General features: G+C 47.8%; 1 protein-coding gene across 1 annotated transcript in view; it reads left to right on the forward strand.

Annotated features, from left to right (window-relative positions):
• GPD1L (glycerol-3-phosphate dehydrogenase 1-like) overlaps positions 1 to 24,838 on the forward strand; it is a 58,138-nt gene that overhangs the window by 24,176 nt on the left and 9,124 nt on the right. Inside the window, exons 3-7 of the mRNA XM_018038391.1 lie at positions 5,271 to 5,411; positions 6,893 to 7,031; positions 14,258 to 14,370; positions 23,248 to 23,481; positions 23,861 to 23,967. Coding sequence (XP_017893880.1) covers positions 5,271 to 5,411; positions 6,893 to 7,031; positions 14,258 to 14,370; positions 23,248 to 23,481; positions 23,861 to 23,967 — 734 coding nt within the window. The remainder of the gene's footprint in view (positions 1 to 5,270; positions 5,412 to 6,892; positions 7,032 to 14,257; positions 14,371 to 23,247; positions 23,482 to 23,860; positions 23,968 to 24,838) is intronic.

The following is a 24,838-nucleotide window of genomic DNA, read 5'->3' on the forward strand; positions in this document are numbered from 1 at the left end:
CAGGGATGGTGCACCATCATTCTGGAGCCAAGGACCTGAACTTCACTTCATCTTGGCCCAAGCTGAGCTTAGGAGAACTGGAGTAAACCACAATATTTTCGAGCCTCTGCTGTGTGGCAGCTCTGCTTTGCTATGTACATTACTCATGATGTTGTGTTTGATCTAAATGCTCGTCCCCTCAACAATGCGGGCGAGTTGCCTGGGGTGCCCAGTTACTTAACTGGTGGTGGAACTGGGTCAAGATGCCCACGGGCTGCACAGTGGTAGCTATCCCAGGGGGAAAGAGAAGAACCTTCCGGCTGGGCCCATAGACTTGACTGGCTCTGTTTTAAGGTTTATTTATTTGCTTTTATGTTTGGTTGTGCTGGGTCTTTGTTGCTGCACACAGACTTTCTGTAGTTGTGGAGAGCAGGGGCTTCTCTTGGAGAGCACAGGCTCTAGGCTCTAGGCATGCGGCCTTCAGTAACTGGGGCTCTCGGGCTATGCAGTGTGGACTCAGAAGTTCTGGTGCACAGGCTTAGTTGCTCTGTGGCCTGTAGATCTTCCCGGACCCAGAATCAAACTCACGTCCCTGGCATTGACAGGCAAATTCTTAACCCCTAGACCACTAGGGAAGCCCAATTGGCTCTGTTTTAAATGACTTTATTTTATTTATTACTAGTTTTTAAACATTTTTATTAACATGAACCAAGAGCCCTGGATTCCTGAAAGACTGGGCATCAGATGGACCGGCTGTGATGCCTTCATTCTAATTGGGTTTCCTGCCCTCCTGGCCAGTGACAGGCAAGCCCGTTTGCTCTGAATAGTCTTTCTCAAAGCATTTCAGGAACCTTTAGTGGTGGACACCCTCAGGAAGATTTTGGCAGGAGGCCCGTGAAATAGGTCAGCGTTTCCAAAGCAGTGTCCTGATTTGGCTCAGAGTAAAAGATAGGATAGAGGCTTAGCTAAAGCTGTCATTCTGAAAGAGGATATTCAATTTATTGTGTTTGTTGAGGAGAGCTTATTTTGATTCTGTGTAGCAGGAATGACAGCCGTGTGCACCGTATAAACACAGCTTGGGTCACATGTTGCTTCTGTGGGTTAAACCCTTAGTGCTCGGACAAGGACAATGGAAGGACATCTGTGTGTGCTTGAGGGAGTCCCCAGTCATATTATCCCAGAGACCCGACACACCCAACCAGCTGCAGTCTCCTTTGATTTGTTGAAAAAGGAATCGGAAAAGATGGGAAGAAATCCCGGGCCAGCTGGCAGCTTCCATGGGAGTGGTTCGTCACAGAGGACATAGCGTGGGCTGATGCCTTAAAGGTTAAGAATTGATAGGAGGCCAGTGGGTTTTTCTGATGAGTAATGTCTCTCACGTATTTCATATCGCTGCAGAGTGCTGTTATCTATATTAATTTGAAAGTGCTCTGTGAAGTAGCTGGTAGGAAAGGTGATTTTTAAAAATATTTAATTGGAGGATAATTACAATATTGTGATGGGTTTTTTAATAATTAACTTTATTTTTAATTGAAAATAATTGCTTTACAGTTTCTACCGTACATCAACATGAATCAGCCGTAAGTATACATATAAACCGTCCCTCTTGCACCTACCTCCCACCTCCCTCCCCGTCTCACCCCAGGAAAGGTGATTTTTTTTTTAAGTATTTACTTGGCAGTGTTGGGTCTTAGTTTAGGCATGCAGGATCGTTAGTTGCGCTACAGCATGTAGGATCTCAGTTCCTTGACCAGGAATCAGACCCAGGTCCCCTGCACTGGAAGCAGATTCTTAACCATTGTACCACCACGAAGTCCCAGAAGAGTGATTGTTATCTCGTTCTGTAGCCAGGGCGACTGTGCTTAGTGAACAGGAGTCGTCTGTGCAGGTCCCATAGCTGATCAGTTGCTGACACGGGACGAAAATATTCATTTTTTCTATCTTTTCTCTGGTTCTGGTGTCTTTTACATCTTACTAGGTCAGGAAATGCCCTGAAGAGAAAAAGGGTGTGTGTTTTCCCGGGGCTGCAGGGCAGGGAGGTGGATGGGGAAGTGAAGAAACAATAGGTCTAGAGAAGAAAGGTTTTCATTAAAATTCAGGCTGCCAGGCTCTGTGAGAAGGGGGTCAAGAGCAGAAATCCCTGCCTAAGTGAGGCCAGTAACCCCAGGGGGAGTGGGGGGGGGGGTCCGAGTTCTAAGGAGGGCTGGGGGGGCGGAGACTGGTTGGGACCACAGGCAAATATCTAAGAGCATAATGAGCCTTGTCAACAAGAGGCAGACAGCAATTGTGGTTAGGCATCAAGGCTGATGGCTTAGAATAAGAAACTGCTCTTTTTGGAGGGGGCGAAATATCCAGATGCCAAGGAAATCCTTACTACCTAGCCTAGATTAGCAAACAGGAGAAGCCCCTCTGAAGAGGAAGGCAGGTTTCCCTCCACCTTGGGTGTGTGAATAAAGAGAGAGAAGTGCTAAGCTTCAGGTTATGAGCTTAGTCGTTCTATGGGGACGACTCTCTGCATTGCCGTTCAAGTCAGCTTAAGCTGATGTTTTGGGTCATGTGACTGAAAATTCAGGTAGGGCTGGTTTCAGGTGCAGCCTAAAACAGTAGATTAAGTAATATCAACAAGGCCCTGTTTTTTTTTTTTTTCCTGTTTCTCTACTCTGCCTTCATTCACACTGGAGCCCCTTGGCAGGTCTAGGTTCTGCCCCTCACATTTGTAAAATGGCTGCAAGTGTTCCAGACCTTGCACCATTATTCCCTACTGATCAAGGAAAGACACAGTAGCTGGTGCACAAGAGTAAAGAAGCAACTGTTTCTCAGAAACCCCAGCAAACATTGGTTCCCATCGTTTTGTTTGTCCATTGACCTGAATAACTTAAAAGACCATTCATGGAGGGGGTGGGGTGGGCATTTCCACCCAAACTGCATAGTTGAAGTGGCGAAGCAGTAGCTTTTGAAATGAAATTTAGAGGCATTTTTGCCAGAAAGAAAGAGAATGGAGGCTAGGTGGTAAATTACAGGTCTTCCATACCAGCCAAAGGGAGTGGTGAGTGAAATGATGCCAGGTAGATTTTCTTGGGGAATTCTTTGAGTGAGGTAGTAACTCTTGCACATGCATTAGTTAAGAGACTAGACTAAGCTGTAAAAAACACACTAATGTAATTTAAAGAACAAAGATTTATTTCCCTCTCACATAACAGCAGTCCAGCAGCTTTGCTTCACACCATTATTCTTGGTCCCACTTGGGTTTTCAAATAGCACAAAAGTGGAGAAGGGAAAGTGTGGAGGAAGCAGCCCCTGTTTGAAGGACTCTGGATCTTAAGTGGTATGCACTGCTCCATCTCTCATTCCACTGATGGGAACTTGGTCCTTGACCTTGCATATCTGCAAGGCTGCTGGGAAATGCAGTTCTGCATGCTCGATGACCAGGGACCAGCTTGCAGCTCTGCAGTTATGGCGAAAGGGGAAAAGAGATTTTATCGAGGAGTTGGCACCTCCATCACAACTCCCACACTAGATTTCCTAGGAGGCTTATCCATTCTGAATGATGTTCCTGTGGCAGATAGCACTTCCTCAGAGAAGAACCCACATCCAATTTCCTTCATTTGGGGAACCAGGACTGTTTAATCGAAACTATGTCAGCTGCAACATTGGACATTGAAGTTGCTCAGTTGTGTCCAACTCTTTGGGACCCCGTGGACTGTAGCCTACCAGGCTCCTCCTTCCATGGAATTTTCCAGGCAAGAGTACTGGAGTGGGTTGCCATTTCCTTCTCCAGGAGATCTTCCCAACCCAGGGATCGAACCCAGGTCTCCCGCATTGTAGGCAGACGCTTTACCATCTGAGCCATCAGGGAAGTCTTAGGTTCAAATGCATATGACAGAAAACCTAAGGTAGTGGTAACCTAAGCAAAGTAAACACTTACACTTTTTTTCTCTAATGTAAAGGACGTTCATCATAACTAATGACTCAGCATGGTGACAGGGACTCTGTTCCACTATCTCAGCATCGGTTTCCTCCTTAGTCCAAGATGGCTGCCCATACTCCAGCCATCTCTTCAGCATTTTTCTGGCCAAAAGAGGAATTCAAGGACATATCCCAGAAACCACAAGCGCATTTACACCATTGGTCAGAACTTTATCACACAAGGCACCTAGCTGCAAGGGAAGCTTGAAGTGTAGCTTTCTTTCCTGGCAGGTATGAGCCTTACCCCAAACTGGGGTTCTCTTGCTGATGAAGAAGGGGAGAACGGACATTGGGCAACAAGGAGCAGTCTCTGCTAGAGATCATATGCCCCCGTGTCCATAATCGGTGCCCTCACCGCTGCCTCTGTGTTTCTCTGCCCATGTTATTTATTTATTTTTTTTCCGGTGGGGGTGGGCTGGGCTTTGCCACACTGCATATGGGATTTTCCCCACCAGAGATGGAACCCATGCCCTCATCCCCTGCGTTGGGAGCACAGAGTCTTAACCACTGACCACCAGGGAAGTCCTGCCCATGTGAAATTCAAAAACCCGTCTTCGTACTTCTCTGCAGGGTAACCATCAGAATAGCTGACATGTATTCAGGGCCTGTCAAGTGACAGACTCTGTTCTGTGTCATTTGGTCTTCACAACGGTGCTCTCAGAAGTACTCACATAGAAATGCTTAGTGTGGGGCTGTTGACAGGCGTAGGCAGAGCTGAGGGAACCAGAAGGGCTCGGAAACGTGGCCAGAGATTAGCAGCGGGAGGAGGCCACAGCCCCCCCTGAAAGGGCAAGGGGACAGACCAGTGCCGGGCTTAGAGGTGTGAAAGGGGTCTGCCGTAGATCAGGTCAGGAAGTGGGGCTCTAGACGGGAGCCCAGGCCAGCACCCCTGCGAGCCAGGCAGGAGTGGCCTCAGGAACAGTTACACGCCCTGACCTGGCTCTCCTCCCACCTTGGAGCTCCTGGCAATGCCGGCCTTGGGCTGAGGCCACCTGGAAGGCAGAGGGCAAGGGTGCTGGGGAAACAGCACCTAGAGCGCAGCCTCCTGGGAACAGAGAAGGGCAGAAATGGGCGGGGGGTTGGGGAGCAATAGAGAACCACCGAGCAGGATGGTTACAGCCCCATTTTAAGGAAAGCAGAACCGGGGTGGGGGAGATGGGAGGGCACTGCCAGCTTGGGTTGCAGAGCGGGGAAGGTGGCACACCCCTGCACTGACCTGACTGTTCCTGTGCGCAGTGGCAGCAGCTGATGCCCGGGCAGCGCGTGTGTGGCTTGGACAGGTGTGTTTCAGGCCGGAAGTAAGCATGTCACCCTTGCCCTGGCAGGTTGCTGTTGCGAACCTCGGCGAGGCCGTGCAGGACGCAGACCTGCTGGTGTTTGTCATCCCCCACCAGTTCATCCACCGGATCTGCGACGAGATCACGGGGAGGGTGCCGAAGGATGCCCTGGGCATCACCCTCATCAAGGTGAGGCGGCCCCTCGCCACGCACGGGCTCCTGGAAACTTCCATACCTCTTTCATCTGCTGGGGAAAAGGAGCTGAGGGGAGGGGATGGCTGCTTTGGGTTTGTTTTTTAAGGATGCCTGGAAGGGAATCAAAACCACACGTACCCTCCTGAGCCTCGCTTTACTCGGGTTTACGAAGGGCTGCTTCCTATCTGGAGGGGTTCACAGTGCTGGGCTCCCGCAAGAAAAGAACTTCCTGTCTATCACGCGGGGCTCCGCCCTTGCCCAGGAAATCTCACGTGGTTTACATTGGCTGCGAAGTTGATCGTCTTTAATTTCCCACTCCTGAATTTATTCCTTGGAGAGGACATTTTCAACCAGAAGTCCACAAACCATCCCCAGATTCCCACAATCAGAATTCAGGAGGTTCATGGACCTAAATATGGGGATGGAGTTGCATTTTTATTTATTTTAACCTCTAACTGAAATGAGCATCTCCTTGACTTATGAATGTAGGCCACAAGCCAGAGTTTCAGTGACAATATGTTAGCAGGACCTTGACCCTGTGGCGGATACAAATTATAGGTATTTTCGTTACCTTACAATGGCTTCAGATATCTCAAGATACCATTTATTCCCAACTACTTGGGAATTATAGTAATTCGACCTGCTATGGCACCTTTTTATAATTGGAATAAGAAAATACATATATTACTTTGTCACAAATGTAGGTTGTTTTTTTTTTAATATTTGATAACTGTATTTCAAAATAATTGCCTTGCTGAGTAATCTTGTATTTCGCTTTATGCATATGGAGTCTGCAAATGAATCCATAAACTTCACCAGACTGCCAGGGGCAGGTCCGTGTTGTAAAAAAGGTTAAGAACCTTCTTGAGAGACTCTGTAGGTGAATGTTTAGGAAAGCAAGCACACTTCAAATGTCAGTCATTGATAGGATGGAAAAATGAATGATGGGAAGCTACGCAGGAGTGAACTAGAATATTCATGCGGCCACGTGGGTGAATCTCCCAAATAATGATATAGCACAAAGCGGCACATCACAGGTGAGAGGCGCCGTCTCATATACAGGCTTTCAAAAACAGGCATAGTGCTATAACACACTGTATGGGGGTAGTTTCATGTGACAAAATGAACAAGAAAAACGGGAACAGGGCATAAATGGCGCTGAGGATAGGGGTTCACCCTGGCGGGGACCAGGAAGCGCTAGTAAGGAGAAGGGTGAACTTGGGAAGGGACCCAGAGGACTTCAGTGGTGTCCGTCACGTTCTTTTTCTCAGCCTGGATGGTGACGTTGTCCATTTTCGCTTTATGTGTTACTCTTTAAATGGTGCATGCACACTGTGTCTGTTCACTCTTAGAAGCGAGATTTTTCAGTTGCCTCTGCCATTGGAGGTCTGAATCTAGATGACTTATAAAGCAGCAGTCTCCAGCCTCTTGTCCTTGGGGGTTTCTTTTCCTCTAACCCACTGACGTCCTTGCAGGGCATAGACGAGGGTCCTGAGGGGCTGAAGCTCATTTCTGACATCATCCGAGAGAAGATGGGCATTGACATCAGCGTGCTGATGGGAGCTAACATTGCCAACGAGGTGGCCGCCGGCAAGTTCTGCGAGACCACCATCGGTGAGGGCCGCTGGGGAAAGGGACATTACATTGGGTGTCTTAACAGGCACATATTCCATTTCTGGAATTTTCCGCAGTGAACTCTTCCCTGTTCCCTTAACATTCCTGGGATGGGCATTCAGTGGGGTGGAAATTTTATCTTAGGAGGCTGTTCTGTGGGCATGAAGCGTTTCTGCAAACTTTGGAGTAAAAGTAAAGCCAAGGAGACCATGTGGCCCGCCACAGTCCAGTAGTGCATCATCGAGGTTGTTCACAAAAACGTAAGGGTGCCTGCTTGTACCAAGAAGCAGATGGTTATGTCCATGCTGGAGCTCCCTAGGCCTTAGAAACCCAGCTTTTCTCTTTTTCTTTAAACAACCGTAATTTATTTCTTACAGTTCTGAAGGCTAGAAAGTCCAAGATCAGGGTTGAGCCAACACTTTTCTATGGTGAGGGCTCTCTTCCTGGCTTGTAGACAGCTGCCTCCTTGCATGAAGGTTGTGGGGGTCAGGGAAAGCAAGTCATGTCCAACTTTGTGACTCCTTGGACTGCAGCACACCAGACTCCTCTATCCTCCAATATTTCCCAGAGTTTGCTCAAGTTCATGTCCATTGAGTCAGTGATGCTATCTAACCATGTCATCCTATGCTGCCCCTTTCTCCTTTTGCCTTCAGTCTTTCCCAGCATCAGGAGCTTTTCCAGTGAATCGGTTCTTTGCATCAGGTAGCCAACGTTTTGGAGCTTCAGCATCAGTCCTTCCAATGAATATTCAGGGTTGATTTCCTTTACGATTGACTGGTCTGGTGCAGTCCAAGGGAAACGTAGCTTTTCTTTACTCATAAATGCCAGTATCTGGAGCCTCATTGGATGCCTCGGAGATCTAGAAATTGATGGGAGTGATCCCCGCTTTCCAAAGGAATAAGCCAAGGCTCAGAGAGTAAGCTCCCTGCCCCAAGATCACACAGCTAATATAGAACCCAGACATGAACTTGGGTCTCCTGGTTCCTGAAACAGAAAGTCCTTTCTATTCTTACACATCAGTGTTGTGAACATGTCTGTTTCTTTTAAAAGGGGCTTCAGAATTCCTAAGTGCCCACATACCATGTTATAGGGGTCATAGAATGCTTTGCAGGGTGTATTTAAGTTTATCTACCACTCCAGGACTTAACTTCCACTCTTATCAAATACACTGGTGATGGGAATCATTTCTCCTTGGCAGCTTCATGAAAGGAAACTCTGGGAGAGATCAGGCTCTCTTGAGTAAGATGGGATGGATGGGAAAATGTTTTTATGCCTGCATGTAAGTTAGGACATTTTTAATTTTTTTTATTTTTCTCTTTTATTTGTAATTGTACAGACATTACCTGATTACCATGGGACACAGAGATAATCAAAAGAAAGCCGTTTCTTAAAACTTAATTATTTTAGGGGCTTCCCAGGTGGCACTAGTAAAGAACCTACCTGCCAGTGCAGGAGGTGTAAGAGACATGGGTTCAGTCCTTGGGTTGGGAAGATCCCCTGGAGGAGGGCATGGCAACCCACTCCAGAATTCTTGCCTGGAGAATTCCATGGACAGGGCAGCCTGGCCGGCTCTAGTCCATAGGGTCACAAAGAATCGGACACGGCTGAGGCAACTTAGCACAGCACATTGATTTTTAATTTTTATTAGAGTATAATTGATTTACAATGTTGTGTTCATTTCTACTGTTCAGCAGAGTAAATCATTTATTTATATCCACTCTTCTTTAGATTCTTTTCCCATACAGGTCATTACAGAGTACAGAGTAGTGTTCCTTATGCTATATAATAGGTTCTTGTCAGTTACCTATTATATATGTAACAGTGTGTCTAGGCCCTACTCAATCACCTAATTTATCCCACCATTGCTTTGTTTTCTATATCTGTGACTCTGCTTCTGTTTTGTAAATAAGTTTGTTTGTATTCTTTTTTTAGATTCCACATATAAGTGATATCATATGATATTTGTCTTTCTCTGATTTAGAAAAACCATTTCAAGTTTCATTTAATTTTTGTTATTTTTTTCTACTTGTGCTGAACTATGGTTGCAGTTGCTTCATTTACTTCAATCAGCATATATCTTCATAGCTGCATAGCATTTCATTGACAATCCCATATATATCTGGGCACTTAGGGGTGTGTGTGTGTGGGTGTGTGTGTGTGTGTGTGTAATAATAAATTTGGAGAGCAGAGGTGTCACAAATGGTAAAAGGAAGGAAACAAAATGACCCATAACAGCATTACCCAGGTTGATCTTTATAAAAGCAATAAGCACAGCTAAGAAAATTCAGGGGCTTCCCAGGTGGCGCTAGTGGTGAATTACCCACCTGCCAACGCAGGAGACTCAGGAGACCTGGATTCCAGCCCTGGGTCAGGCACATCCCCTGGAGGAGGGCACGGCAACCCTCTCCAGTATTCTTGCCTGGAGAATCCCATGGACAGAGGTGCTTGGTGGGTTACAGTCTAGAGGGTCACGAAAGAGTTGGACACTACTGAAGCAGCTAAGCACCAAAGAAACGTCAAACAGTACAAGAAGGTATGGAATTAGAATTAAGACCTACTCCCTCTTCTCAAAGAAAATCACTGTCGGTAGTTCCTAAGTACCCTTCCATTAAAAAAAGAAAATTGCATATGTATGCTAGGCTGTACTAGGTTTTATTCTTTTCTTTATTCTCTTCTTTTAGTTCTTTTATTCATCTGTGATTTTAATGTAGCCTGTGAAACTGTTATGTAATCACTTTAACTTTTTAAAAAATAATTATTAGCTACTTTTTCCAGCTTAGTCCTATTTGCTAGTAATCAATTTGCTAGTTATTTGGTTGGGATTGGCCAGTTAACCCCAGTCATTCTGTAGGGTTGAGACAGACTTCATCTCCAAATTTAAGCTGATAGATTTTGGCTAGGATTTCTGCCTGCCCCTTACCCTTGTTATAGGAAAGCTCCCATTTGGGTGCATCAGGCTTTTTTACTTTGTAAAGACAGACAAACGCACAGAAGTCACATCTGTTTCTCTGGCTTCTGTTTACGCATTGCTTCTGCTGCCTTCTATGGGTTGGACCATGACTGGCAAGAGTGATCTGAATTAAATTAGATAAAATACTCAAAGTGAGATAGAACAGGAAAGTGATATTTTCTAAATTTTCTTATGTAACCTGAATTTAATCAACAGGAAGTATTAGACAAGGCCAAAGGAAGGGACATGGTACAAAACAACTGGCCCACACTGTTTCTTGGGGGGGCAGCACCTTGTGACATATGAGATCTTAGTTTCCCAGCCAAGGGTCAAACCTTCGTCCCCTGCATTTGGAAGCCCAGAGTCTTAACCAGCTGACCACCAGGGAAGTCCCACAACTGGCCCACACTCTTGAAAAATGTCAGTGTTGTAGGAGACATTGCAAGTCTAAAAGAGAAATCTAGAGGGATCTGGCCACTAAGTGCAGTTCAGGATCCTGGGCTGGATCCCAGGCCATGAAAGTAACCTGCGGACGTGGGTCAAACAGGCACTATGAGCCCTGGTGCCCCCTGGTGGTGGGAGCCCCCTTTGTGGGAATGACTGCATGGAGTTTGAGATGTCTGCTCAGCCTGCAAATACTGTTCACAGTCTGTTCTGTATCAGTGGTGGTGCTAAATGTCAAGGATACATGAGCCCCTTCTTTGTGGAAGGAGCTTCTTAGTACACAAACAGCAGAGAATTATGGACTGAGACGTGGGATGTGAGGGAGTCTGATTAAATAGGCTGATTATCTCCAAAATTTGGTGTGGAAGAGAAGGGGGATTTTCCTGTCTCTTGGTTCATAGTGAGTTTGACAAGCCCTTCCACACGGCCAATGGGCATTCCCTGTTCTGGATCACATGTCCTGGGTCCCTTCTTGCCTCATCACTGCCTCAGACTGGTAATAATAATATCAATGTTTTCTTACCCATGACTTAGAAGATTAAAAATTTTAAAGGGTAAACATTTGATGCCATTTGCAGCAACATGATTGGACCGAGAGGTTCAAGTGAAGACGGACAGAGAAAGAGAAATATCATTTGATATCACTTACATGTAGAGTCTAAAATATGACCCAGTGAAGTTATTTATAAAATGGAAACAGACTCACGGACATAGAAAACAATGGTTACCAAAGGGAAAAGAGGGGTGCGGAAGGGATAAACTGGGAGGTTGGGGTCAGCATATGCACACTGTTATATAAAACTGGTAGACAACAAGGTCCTACTATGTAGCACGGGGAACTAGAGTCAATATCCTGTAATAGACCATAATGGAAGAGAATAAAATAAACAAAAGGTGCGTTTGAGAGAATGTAAGGCTCCTTTAAATCAAGCTCACCTCTCTCATGAACCCCGTGCGTAATTTGCAGCACAGAGGCACCAGCAGACGCCACCTTGTGTCAGTGGCAGATGGAGAATGCTCGTCTCCCCTCCACAGGTCCGGTTACTCGGAGCTGCTGCTGGCTCAATCCAAGTAGCTTAGTGGAGGGAGTGGGGGCCTGTCTGTGCTCGTGAGCCCCCTTCGGGTTGCAGGCACCTGGCAGGGCCCACGGTGCGGGACGGAAGAGAAAGACAGTGACTGCATCATGGTGGGGCCCTGGGGCTGGCTTACCCAGCCCAGGTGATGAGTCGGTGCTGCTGGTCTGTAGGGCTGTTTATCAAAGGAAGAGGACAGTTTGAGCGAACAGAGGGGGTTCTAGTATTTGGATGAATGAGCATTCAGCTAAATGACATCATAGCAATGGCCTGTAGAATAGAAAATGTTTCTAAGTATCCCATGTAGCTATCTTAAACATTTTATGATGGCAAATGTCCTTAAACCAAACAAAAGTGGAGAGAACTGTATTAGGACCCCACACTGCCCATCTTTAGCAATGATTAACTGCTGGGTAGCCTTATTCATCTGTTTCCCATCCTCTCTCTACTCGTCTCTGAACTTTGTTTTATTTTTTGGCATGCAGGATCTTAGTTCCCCGACCAGGGATCACACCCACACCCTGTCGATTGGAAAGGTGGAATTTTAACCACTGGACCACTGGGGAAGGCCTCCCCTGGTCATTTTGATATTATATTGCTTCCGAGTGTACTTTGTTGAACATCCTGCTGTTCTTTCCTGCAGTGGACGACTGTGGCTCTAACTGTAATGTCTGTCTGTTGCTCCTCTCGTCCTGCCCCTGAGTGGAGCATAGCATAGAGAGAGGTCATCTAGGTCCTGTATCCAGAGCATCTGGGTTAGAATTTGGGCTCTGCCTCTTACTAGCTGTATGACCGTGGGCAACTCAGTAAACCTCTTTGGGGCCTCCTGTGTGTGAGTGGGGGAAATCAATCATAGGCACATAAATATCACTATCCTGTTGTGATTATATAGACCTTTGCATGCTTGTTGTAACTAATAGGCATTTTCCACACCTCATTCTTACTTAACCTCATGACAGTGCTGAATGTGCCATAGTGTTTTACTCATGAGATTAGAGATCACATCAGAGGTTTTCAAACTTGTCTGCCCATTGAAGTCACTAGGAGAACGTCAAAAATTAGTGATACCTGCTTGACCCCAGAGCTTGTGAGTCAATGGATGCTCAGGTGTAGCTGACCTTTGGTGTTTTTAAAGATCTCCCAGTGATTGTAATGTGCAGACAAGCTTGGGAAACAGGCTCAGGAAACTCAAGGCTGGAAGAACCCAAGTGCCATGGTCCCCAGGGGAGCTTTCTGCCAGCTCTGTGTGGAGAGCATGACGAGGGAGCCAGGACCAAGCTGGCGAATTTTATCACCGTGATTTCCGGAGCTGAGCGCCACCCCACACCCCACCAACCAGAGCAGACCTCACATCAGGCTCTATGTGTTAAGTTTTAGTTTTGTTTTGAACTGAAAGTCTCTATAAATAGAAAAGTAACATGTGAAAAATACTGATCCTCCTCATCATTCCAGGCATGGCCCCAGTGGGGAGCAGAAATAAGGAGCCCTTGAATGCATTTCCATCCTCCACCAATTGAGTCCCTGAACATGTTTGTTGATGTTGTATCCGTTCTCTGTTGCCATAGTGATGCTACGTAACAGATAATCCTGAATTCTTAGTGGCATCCAGAATAAGCACAGCTGACACATCTGTGGGTCCCCTGGGAGGCAGTGCTGTGCTCCGGTCTTACCTTCCTGTGGGGTCCAGCAGGCCAGCTGGGGTGTGTTCCCACAGTGAAGGCAGATGGACATGGGAACCGGCCCTGCTGTTGCACAAATGGGCTTCAAATTCTGCTGTGTCAGGTCCGGTCCCATTAGCCAAAGCCAGTCATGTAACTGGCTCAGGTGCTAAAGAATCCGTCCACAATGCAGAAGACTCGGGTTCGATCCCTGGGTCAGGAAGATCCCCTGGAGAAGGGAATGACTACCCACTCCAGTATTCTTGCCTGGAGAATTCCATGGACAGAGGAGCCTGGCAGGCTAAGTCCATGGGTCGCAAAGAATCTACACGACTGAGCAGCTAACACTTCATCTTCACCAAAGCCAGTCATGTGGCTGAGCCCAAAGGGTGGGGAAATTGTCTCATCCGCTGAGTCCAGGCACGTCGGAGGTTAGGCCTCGCATTGTTGGAAAGGGAGGTGCTTCCTGTGGAGGGAGCCTGTAAGTGTTTATGGTAGCAAAAAGTTGCAACAATTTTAGATCTCAAACAGTAGAAAGACACTTGGATAAAATATAATGCATGTATGCAATAAAATACAAAGCAGCCATTTATTAACAAAATAATGTGGAAAATGCAGGATATCACTGAAAATTATTCCTGCCATAAATGGGAGAAAGCTGATTGTGGAATCCATGTTATGTTCGCAATTGAGGAAAACTATGTATATTTCAAGTTTGGTAATTTAAAGATATATGCCAAATTGTTGATTTTATCTGTGGTGGGATTGTGGAATATTTTAATTTTCTATGTCTAGTCCTGTGACTTTATGAAATTTCCTATCAGGAACGTATGTCACCTTTGTAATGAGAAAAAGGTCTTTTTAAAAAGATTTTTTATTGGCTTAAAAAACCTTTTTTTAAAATTTTGGGTCACACCCCAGGGCATGGGGGGATCTTAGTTCCCCAGCCAGGAATGGAGCTGTGCCCCCTGCATTGAGTGCATGGAGTCTTAACACAGGACCACAGGGAAGTCCAAAACTCACTTTAAACTGTGTTAGATGTGAAAGTTAAGATGAGAGGCCGTTATTAATTTCCTTTTTTTTTTTCTAACCTTTCAATAGGCAGCAAGATCATGGAGAACGGCCTTCTCTTCAAAGAACTCCTACAGACTCCAAATTTTCGAATTACAGTGGTGGATGACGCAGACACGGTTGAACTGTGTGGTGCCCTGAAGGTAAGGCAGCCCTGTCGTTTCTGCGTGCACATGGCGTCCTCACGCAGGGCCCCTGCAGGCGTCGTTGCGCCCCATTCTAAGAATGAGCTCTGTGTTCTGCACTCCTGCTTCTGGGGAGAACAGTGAATTGGCAGCCTTGTCCGTCACTTCCTGCTCGGCCCCAGCCTTTCCCGGGTGGTTAGATTTCCTCTCGCAGTCATGGTGGGCTTCTGTTTGTAAATCCGAGAGCAGTGAGCTAGTTTGTTCTCTGGGAAGTGGACGGCATGAGCATTTGGAAAGCCAGGGGCATACTCTGATTGTAGAGTCTTACCTGGGAGCCAAGTATTCTGTAATTCCTACATTTCCCCTGCGTGTTGTCTTGAGCAGGAAGAGGAGCTTGGTCGCTCTGGAGGATCTGTTGGTTTGACGGTATGCTTGGTTGTTTTTAAAGAAGAAAAAGCACTCTGCTACTGGCAGGTTTTCCTAAGAATAGCTTAATCTTTGCCTGTAAAGGGGAAAGATGAGATTAACGAGGCAGCTTCTGTTGGCTAGTGCCTTGAGAGAGTCAAGGGAAATTTCCACGTTTGGACTTGAGCTCCTGACATGTAACCCTCTGCCTTTAAAAGTTGTGGTCAGGGGCATTTCCTAGTGGTCCAGTGGTTAAGACTTCTCCTACTGCAGGGGGTACAGGCTGGTTCCCTGGTTGGAGAGCTAAGATCCCGCATGCCTTGCAGCCAAAAAAACGAAAAATAAGCAACAGGAGCAATATTGTAACAAATGCAATAAAAATGTTAAAAATGGTCCACATGAAAAAAAAAATCTTGGAAGTCATGATTGGGGTTCCTCTCTGAACTGACAATGGGCTGTAACTTCTGAACATTCTCCTCTTGGAAGAAGAGCTGCCTTAGCTGCCATGTCAAAAACAAGGAAAAATACAGAGCTTCCCTGTGAAAGAATAACCCCTTTGAGTCACTTTTGAGTCATTTCTTCTGTAGCAGAAGCTACTTTTCAGTAATTTGAGCACCGAGGGAAGGAAATTAATCTGACATTCGCCTGACTTTGTCAGGTGAAAATTGCAAAGATCAAAAGAAGGCAGGGAGACCCGTCCACAGGGCAGCTCCTCATGCTGTCTGCAAATTGTACGTCTTTTCTTCTAGTCATAATTTAAAACCACTTAATGTCACGTGCGTATGGGTAGTCACTTCTCCATACAATGAGAGTTTTAAAAATTGAAGCCAGCAAGAGACATGGGCCCCCAGGCAGCCCACGTTCATCTTTCCGAATGCTGGCAGGGAACTCTGACGTTGCACGCAGCCTGTTATACATTGAAGATGCTGGCTTTGGCTGCGTTGTTTATTATTGTTGGGTGAGATTTTTATGCGTTTTTAATAGTCCTTCATTAAACTAATGGGCGGTCTCACTGCTCAGCACGGCCTATGTGCTCCAAAACTGTCATGAAGTGACTGGGTTATTTTGGGTGGTGGATGGAGAAGCTGTGAAAACCCACCCAGAACAAAGGTGCAGGGGAAGGGGGTGGGAGAGAAGAAAGGGTCTAGACTGAGGGCCCTGGAGAAGCTTCTCCGGGTGGAACCACGTGCTGGCCCTGCTTCTGAACTGGGCACAGCTTTTCAGTTCTGTTGGCAGGAAGCCTCCTGCTACCGTGACAGAGTGGTTCGTTGGGGGCAGAGGTAGATGGGGATTGAGGACCATTTATCATCCTGCCCCTGGCTTTCCTTTCAACCAGGGGTGGTTCCCATCATTCCTGCCAGCCTGCATCAGAGCTGGGAGCTGTAAAAACTGAGAGGCAGGTTCTTGGGCAGTAACTGAGGCTAACCATCCCATCGGATCAATAAGGAGGCAGAGTGCCAAAAAGTGAATGACTGAAATGTAGCAAATACTAGCCCAGTCGGAATGTGAACGCGGGTTTGAAGAATCCGTCCAGGGTTCTTTGGTTACTCTGGATGACCTGACTTTTCCCATTTGTGTCCAGGCGGTTGAATGAAATGAAGTCCTCTCTTGTTAGAGCCTGCCCCAGCAAGGGCACATGGGCCTGTTTTTCCTTGATTACATAATGAGTAGTTTTGTTTTCTTCCTGATTATACCTCTCTGTAGTATTCTCCCATACTACAGAGAGGCGTAGAGAAGAAAGTGAAAATGACTGATGATCTCCACATCCTGAGATAATTGCTGTTAATGCTTGCTGTCTGTCCTTCCAGTCTTTTTAGCAAGCACAAGTATGTGCATGTTCCCCCTTTTAAAACAAAAAGTGCATCTTACTGTTCAAGTAGTTTGTTTTACCTTTAAAAAAATTCTTTTGAACTATAGTTGGTTTATAGTGTTGTGTTTATTTCTGCTAAACAGCAAAGTGAGTCAGTTGTACACATATAATCATTCTTTTTTGGATGTTTTACTTTTTTCACATTAACAACCTTTAGTCATCTCTATTCTAAAAAAATTTTTAAGTACACTTTTTTCGTGCCTAAAAACGTGGGGGCGTTTGAGTTACCAAAAAAGAAAAAAAACGGCGAGGTGGGGCGGGAAGAGAAAGAAAGATAACAGCTCCCTACAATGTTGAAAGAAAAGGAACAGTCAGAGAATTATACGAAATCATTTTGTACCAGTGCATCTTACACCCTTCAGAATGTCTTTCATCTCTTAGCTGCATTAATCTCTTAATTGGTAAGTGAGTATTCTTTTTTAAATATCACCTTTATTTAGGGAGGCCTGGCGTGCTGCAGTCCATGGGGTCGGAAAGAGTCAGACACGACTGAGTGACTGAAGTGAACTTATTTAAGCATAATCCATGTACATTAAACTGTGTTGATTAAATACATGATACAGTAGGTTTTAACAGTTGGGTATATACACCCTGAACATCATCACTCCAATACAGAACATTTCCATCACCCCGGGCAACTCCATCAGTGTCTTTACACTTTACTCCTCCCTCCCAAACCAGCAGCCACCAATCTGCTTTTGTTCACTGCAGAATTTTTATAATACACATATACAGTATGTACTCCTCTGTGTCTGGCTTCTTTCCCTTGGGGTGTATTTTTTAATGTAAATTTTAAGATGTTCTTCATACAGAAAAGTATAAAAACCATAAGTATTTAGCTCAACCTGTTATTTTCAATAAATGGTTTATCAAGATTGTTTCATTAACAGAGACCAAAATAATAGGGACTGAACAAGGTAGAACTTTCTTTCTTGTGCAGAAATCCTAATTCCATATGAAAACTCCACTCCACAAAATTCTCAGGGACCCAGGCTTCCTCCAGCTCATGAGAGATGACCCTTGTCCTCATGTTCTAAGATAGTGACCAGGGCTCCAGCCGTCACATCTACCTTCCAAGCAACAGGATGAAAAAAGAAACAAAGACAAAGGGCATGTGGCAGCTGTCTTTTAAGGCATTCTGGGGAGTTGCAGTGTAACGTTTGGCTTTATTTTTAATTTTGTTTGCCATACCCTCTGGCATGTGGAATCTTAGCTCCCTGACCAGGGATTGAACCCACACCCCCTGCAAGGGAAGACAGAGTCTTATAACCACTGACTGCCAGGGAAGTCCTGGCTTCATCTTAATAGGCAGTTAGTACTTAGTCGTACTCCCTGCTGCAAGGGAGGTTGGGAATTTTTCCACCTGCCTGGGAAAAATACACTTGCCTGAAAATCAGGGACTCAGGCTCTAGAAGAGGAGGGTGTTCTGGGAGAGACACCCATCACGTCTGCCACAGGTGCGTGGTGTTCTCCGCAGGGCTGTCTGTGCTGAGGCTCACCACCCTAGCTGTAGGGTGTGCGGGTTTCCTCCAGGCCTTTGGCTGTGATGAATGTGCTGTGGGTCACAGTCTGGTACCGAGTCTCTAGCCGGGGCTCCAGCTAGCACCCAGTAGCCTCTGTGGCTGTTTTCATTTACATGCAAATTAAAACTTTTTTAAAAAATTCAAAATTCTGTGTCAGAGTCACAGTAGCACCATTTCAGACTCAGTAGTCACATGAGTCTTTCGTGAGTCTCAAGGTCTAGTGGCCACTCTGCTGGACGAGCAGATATCAAACATGTACGTCTCGTCAGGGTGCCCAACCTGTGGGGCTGAGCGTGGACTTGACCTTGGACCTCCTGGACGTCTCAGATGGGTGACCTTACTCAGGGCTTGACCTACAAACCACAGGTGGTACCTTGCCTGCAGTTGGTTAGCCTCCACTCTGCAGGTTTCCTCTAGGTTAGATGCACTTGAAGGTGGCCTTGGGGAGAGTCAGATGGACTCAGAAAATTCTGACTTGGGTTTCAGTGGGGCAGTTCTTCCGAAGGGGTGGGAGTGTTTGCATAGCCTGCAGGTAGCATGGGCTGCTCCTCCAGTTTTACAGTTTGGGTGGGAACGAAAGACAGTGAGCCCCTCGACCCGCTGTGATGCAGGATTGCAAAGACAACACTTCGGGAAGACTGCCTCTGAGTGTTGCCACCCCCCAGGAAATGAGCTAGGGCTTCAGCACGTCTGTCTTCTGAAAATCACGGTATTTTTAGCTCCAGAATAGTCTAAAGCAGATTTGAATGTACAGCGGATAATGATAAATTTCGCCGCTGAGCGATCTCAGAGGACATCTGCTTGGGTGCTATTCACACACGATCTGACTGCCTCAGTGTTTATTTTTCTCTGGACAGTGATAAGTGGTGGGGGAGAGGGAAGAGTTCAAGATCCATCGTAAGGTGATTAAGCTGGCCCTGAGTCCCCTGAGGAGGGAGGGGTTGACTCTGCAGTGGCCCGCTGCTCCCCGAGGTGGGGAGGTCAGATGCCCAGGGGAAACTGGGAAGTGGTCCCTACCTGTGTGCCCCCAGACCACGGTGGGGGGGCACTCTCCTCTGCCTTTTCTCTGAGCAGAGTGACACAGAAGGTCAGAAGCACTGCTTGGCAGCTAAGGGCTCATCCATACAGCTCCTCCTTGGATGCCTCCAGTGACCAAGAGCTCATCCCTTCACCTCAGTATTTCCTGTTGATTGGGGTTAGCTCTTCCTGTTAGAAAGTTCAGATCTTGCTGTCCCAGCCCCTCTGTGTGTTCCACTCGCTGGCTGGAGCAGCCTCGTGTGATCTGCTCCCAGGAGAGATGACGGAGCCAGGCTGTCAGGGTTCGAAACCCAGCTCCTGACTGGTCCTGACTGTGGGACCTTGGGTGAGCTACTTTACCCCAGGTGCCCAAGGGTCCTCACCTCACATTATACATAGTAACAGAACCTGTCTTGTAGGAATGTTGTGAAGATTAAATGAGTTAATAATGTAGGAAGCACTTAGAAATAGTTCATTAAGGAAAGCTGTTGTTATTTTTACTATTCTTTCCCATAAATCTTTTGTCCTCCCAGGCTTCCCCCTTTTACCTCCCAAGTCTCTCTGCAGGCCTGGGAGGCAGTCCTTTTTTTTTTTTTTTTTTAATACTTTTTTTTTTCCAATCCTGCCACACAGCATGCAAGATCTTAGTTCTTCAACCGGGAATTGAACCCAGGCCCCAGCAGTGACAGCACCAAGTCCTAACCACTGGATGGACCATCAGGGAATTCCCAGGGCCAGTTCTCTTTGATATCTGGTTGCAGGGGTGTCTCAGGAAGGTCTCTCAGACCCCAAGATTGGTGGGAATGGCCAGGCCACGGTGGCCACACCGTGGAAGGAACAGAGTCCGGGGAACAGGGGGCTTGTGGAGCCAGGCCCTGGGGGCATGTCCCGACTATCTCAGTCACCAGAGGGATGTTCCTGGCAAGCCGTTGACCCTGTGAACCAGCTGAAGTGTAGTGTTGGTCGCTCAGTTGTGTCTGACTCTTTGCAACCCTGTAGACTGCAGCCCACCAGGCTCCTCTGGGGTTGCCAGTGAGAATTCAGATGAGACCGCATGGGCGGTGGCCTGGTGGGCTCACTGTAGGCACTTTGTAAATAGTCTTTCTCTCCTCTGAGTACAGGAACCCCTTGTTGGAAGGAAGTCCCTGCTATTTCCCTTCCAGTCCATACACGTTGGCTGGAGCTGGTTTGTCAAGTGACCCCCAGAATGGGTTGTGTCATGAGGAAAGGGGGGACACCAGGGGCCCAGCCCAAAAGGCATCAGAGAGCCGTTGTAGCCGTCTAACCATTTGGAACCTAGGCCTGGGCACGTTGCCATGGTAACTTCCATAAAACCATTCGGTGGGCTCTCCCAACAGCTGGCCTCCTGGCCTCTGCGGTCAGTCCCCCTGCACGTCCTTAGGTTTCTCTGCTGCCCCAGGGCCGTCCTGCTGTCTGCAGTCCCAGGGCAGGGCCACAACTGAGCCAGCTTCCCTGGAGGAATGCCACCACCAGAAGGGCCTTGAGAGCTCTTATCCAAGCTCCCAATTTAACAACCGAGGCCAGGAGGCTCAGAGAGGTGGAGTGAGTATCCCAGGGTCACCCAGCAGCCAAGCAGACTGGGGACCGGAGGCCCTCTGGAAGTCGCGCCTGTGGTTCTCGCGCCTCACGTGGCCTCCTCCGTCAGGCTGCCGTGGCGGGAAGGGTGCCACGGGCAGTGCCGTGTGAGGGTCACAGACCCCCGGGCGGCAGCTTCCAGCCCCAAGCAGCCGCTGCGTGTGCAGCCATGGGGGGGAGGCTGACCCCTGGCCGGGCGCACTGGGCATCCGGCAACACTGTGGGCAGAGGTGAGAGGAGAGGCAGAGGAAAGGAACTGGAGAGAGGCCGATAGCAAACTAGGAAATATTCCTCAGCACCGCCAACTTGAGATGGAACAGCCGGACCTTTTAGAGGGGACACTGGGCAGAGACCAGAAGCCGGGGCACACCCAGGGCTGGGCCCAAACAAGTGAACGGAGGAGGAATGGGCTTAGTTTCTTTGAGCTTATTTCCCATTTGTTGCTAACTGGATTCATATTTTAAGATCTCTTAAGGCACAAATCCCTATACAGGCATCAGGCATTATGGAAGAAAATGCTTGTGTGGTTAGATGGAGACAGAATACTTGGATTTTTCCTGCATTGAGCGTTTTTGAAGAAGGAACCGGTAATGTAGAAAGGGCCAGAAACCTCAGGGCTCGACTGGTGTCCCAAAGAGTGTCCCCCACTACCACGCCAGGCATTACTTGCTGTATGTGACTGTCTGGTTTTACATAGGATCTGAGACTCAGCTCAGATGCCATCTCCTCTGTGCAGGCTTCCCTGCTTTGTAATGAAGCTTCTCCACATACTCCGATCCTTCTGTCTCTTGATGTGCTTTTCTATGTCTTTTCCCAATGATACTGTCAACTCCTTGAGAGCAAGCTCTATGTCTGTGCAGCTCCCCCACCCCACCCCCACCCCAGGGCAGCCTCCGCCCCTCCAGGGCCCAGCGGGGCTTCCCACAGCCCTGCTCCGTACATGTGAGTTGAACTGACGCCTGGCCTTCAGTACCTCTTATGGAATAACACTTCCTGCTGAGCATCACGGTGACTTGTGCACACGTTTTATTTTCCTGTCAAGTCGGGAGGGGTTAACTTTTTCCAGAAGAGCCTCGTAGAAGATGTGGGTCTTGCAGCCCTTATGAGTCTCCGCACAACCACTCACATCCACTGACAGCACAAAGGCAACTGCAGACAGTACGTTACTGATCAGGGGTGCTGAGTTTCCAGCACAATGTGACTTACAGAAGCAGTCATTTGGCCCTAAGTTGCTGATCCCCGAACTAGGCAATCAGCTTCTGAAGAGGCAGGTCTGTGTCCGAGCTGCCTAGTGTCCAGCAGAGAGCCACATAATAAGCCAGCACGTCACCAATGCTAATTGGCTGCTGCTAAGTCGCTTCAGTCGTGTCCGACTCTGTGCGACCCCATAGACAGCAGCCCACTAGGCTCCTCTGTCCCTGGGATTCTCCAGGCAAGAATACTGGAGTGGGTTGCCATTTCCTTCTCCAATGCATGAAAGTGAAAAGGGAAAGTGAAGTCGCTCAGTCGTGCCCGACTCTTAGTGACCCGTGGACTGCAGCCTACCAGGCTCCTCCGTCCATGGGATTTTCCAGGCAAGAGTACTGGGGTGGGGCGCCATCGCCTTCTCCGAATGCTAATTTAGGGATTATCAAATGAAACAAAAGGCGGAAACTTGATCTACACATATGCACCCGTCATTACCCAGTACTTTACCCCAAGGATGCTCACAACAAAAATGCCCGCCTGGGGTCACCAGAGGCCACGTGCCTAGTGTCATAAGCAGAGCTATTTGCAGTGGCTCCAAACTGGAAACTACCCCAGTGCCAACTACCCAAAGGGGTGAATTACATTGATTTTGCACAGTGGAATACAGTGTGGCAACGGAAATAAATGTGTCCTGCGTTAAAATACGGCTGAAGGTCACAAATGTGATGTGGAATTGAGACAGAGGAGATAGACACAAAGGATTATATCCTGTATGATTCTACTCACATAGTGCTGGGTCAGGGGAGGTAAACGTGTGCCATTAGAAGTCAGGAGAGCGGTGACCTTTGGTGCTGGGGTGACTGGGTTGGGGGGCCGACGGGGGCTTTCTGGGGCACCAGTTACCTTCTGTTCCTTGATCAGGGTGCTGGTTAAGAGTGTGTCATTTGTGAAACTTCATCAAGCCCTGTACTTAAGACTTGACTACTTTTCTTTCAATGTTATAGTTGGATAAAGCTTTTGATTTATTTTAAAAAAAAAAAAAGTCTGTACAAACAGTGTTTAACTGGAGATGGCTCTGCGCCATTCCCTTTCTCTGGCGGATGCTTCCCTCTGAGTTCAGGTTCCAGAGTGCTCTGGGCTGTTTGCCCCATGAATGGGAGCTGGTCCCTCCTGGGTCCTGTGGGACCCGGGGAAGCCGGCCAGCATCCCTGCCTCTGCTCGTCCCACTTCCCTGCACACTTTCCCGCAGTGTGCATGTGAATGACGGCATCTCCCTGCTTCTTGTCTACTCCCCAGAACATCGTGGCCGTAGGCGCCGGGTTCTGTGACGGCCTCCTCTGCGGCGACAACACGAAAGCCGCCGTCATCCGCCTGGGGCTCATGGAGATGATCGCCTTCGCCCGGATCTTCTGCAAAGGCCAGGTGTCCACGGCCACGTTCCTGGAGAGCTGCGGCGTGGCTGATCTCATCACCACCTGCTACGGGGGCCGGAACCGCAAGGTGGCCGAGGCCTTCGCCAGGACCGGCAAGGTAACCCGGGGTGGGGGGCGTCCCGGGCTGGGGAAGAGCCGCTGTCCAGGGCACAGAGGCTGTGTGTGCGGGGCTTGTCCTGCCCACCCCCACCTGCCTTCACGCACATGCGCGTCAGGCCTACGCCCTCTGCTTGCGTGTTACTACCTTTCCTTGGCCTGCTGCTCCCCTCCCCTTACCCTGCTTTTAGAATAAGTGATGCCTTAGGGACTTGCCTGACATTCCAGTGGTTAAGCCTGGAGCTTCCACTGCAGCAGGCATGGGGTAGATCTCTGGTTGGGGAACTAAGATCCCACATGCCATGCAGCACCACCAGATTTTTTTTTTTAAGTGATGCTCTAGATGTTACAGGAGATTATGTTCATCCATTGTTTTTAAGACCATCGAAGAACTGGAGAAGGAGATGCTGAATGGACAGAAGCTGCAAGGACCTCAGACTTCAGCCGAGGTGTACCGAATCCTCAAACAGAAGGGGCTGCTCGACAAGTAAGTGCCCCATTTTCCGCGAAGCCAGAGGATCAGCTGTCATTCTCCTCGCTGATGAGCACAGTCCGCGTTTGACTCAGGCATTTGCCAGGCATGGACAGAAAGTTAGCAGAGCAGTGCCGTCCTTCGTGTGTTGTGAGGGTCTACGGCAGGAAACGTCTGCCTGCCCTGAAAACAGGCATTTACCCAAAGTCCGAAATGAGGGAGGGGAAATGAGCGCTGTTAGGCACGGTATCAGGTTGGCCAAAAAGTTCACTCGGGTTTGTCCATCAGTGGAAAATCCCAAGCTAACATTTTGGCCAACCCAAGACAAAATAGGAGTTTGAGATTCTGGCTTGCCCTGTTGGGTATTTGGTAAGAGTTACATGGGTTTTCCAGGTCATTCAGTGGTAAAGAATCTGGCTGCCAAGCAGGAGACCCGGTTTGATCCCTGGGTGGGAAAGACCCCCTGGAGTAGGAAATGGCAACCCACTCCAGGATTCTTGCCAGGAAAGAATGGACAGAGAAGCCTGGCGAGCTACAGCCCATGGAGTCTCAAAAGAGTTGGCCTGACTTAAAGCATGACTTAACATGACTTAAAGCAACATGTCATATATTTTTAATTAAAAATTTAAAATAAAGGTTACTCTGTCCTTTTAATAAAAAGATCACTCTTGTTAATGAAATGTCAAGCAATTCAGAAAAAAAGGAAGAGCGAGTCCCCCTAGGACTCTAGCAGTGGAGGCGCCCTGTGTTAAGGTACAATGAGGAACCTTGCGGTCTCCTTGCCTTTCAGGTGTACTCATCCATACGCTGCTTTAAAAGGAAAAAGTACCACCTGTGTGCAACCAAGATCGAACCCTAGGGTCCCAGGACAGCACACGGGAGAGGC

Source organism: Capra hircus, chromosome 22, assembly GCF_001704415.2.
Source record: "Capra hircus breed San Clemente chromosome 22, ASM170441v1, whole genome shotgun sequence".
NCBI lineage: Eukaryota > Metazoa > Chordata > Mammalia > Artiodactyla > Bovidae > Capra > Capra hircus.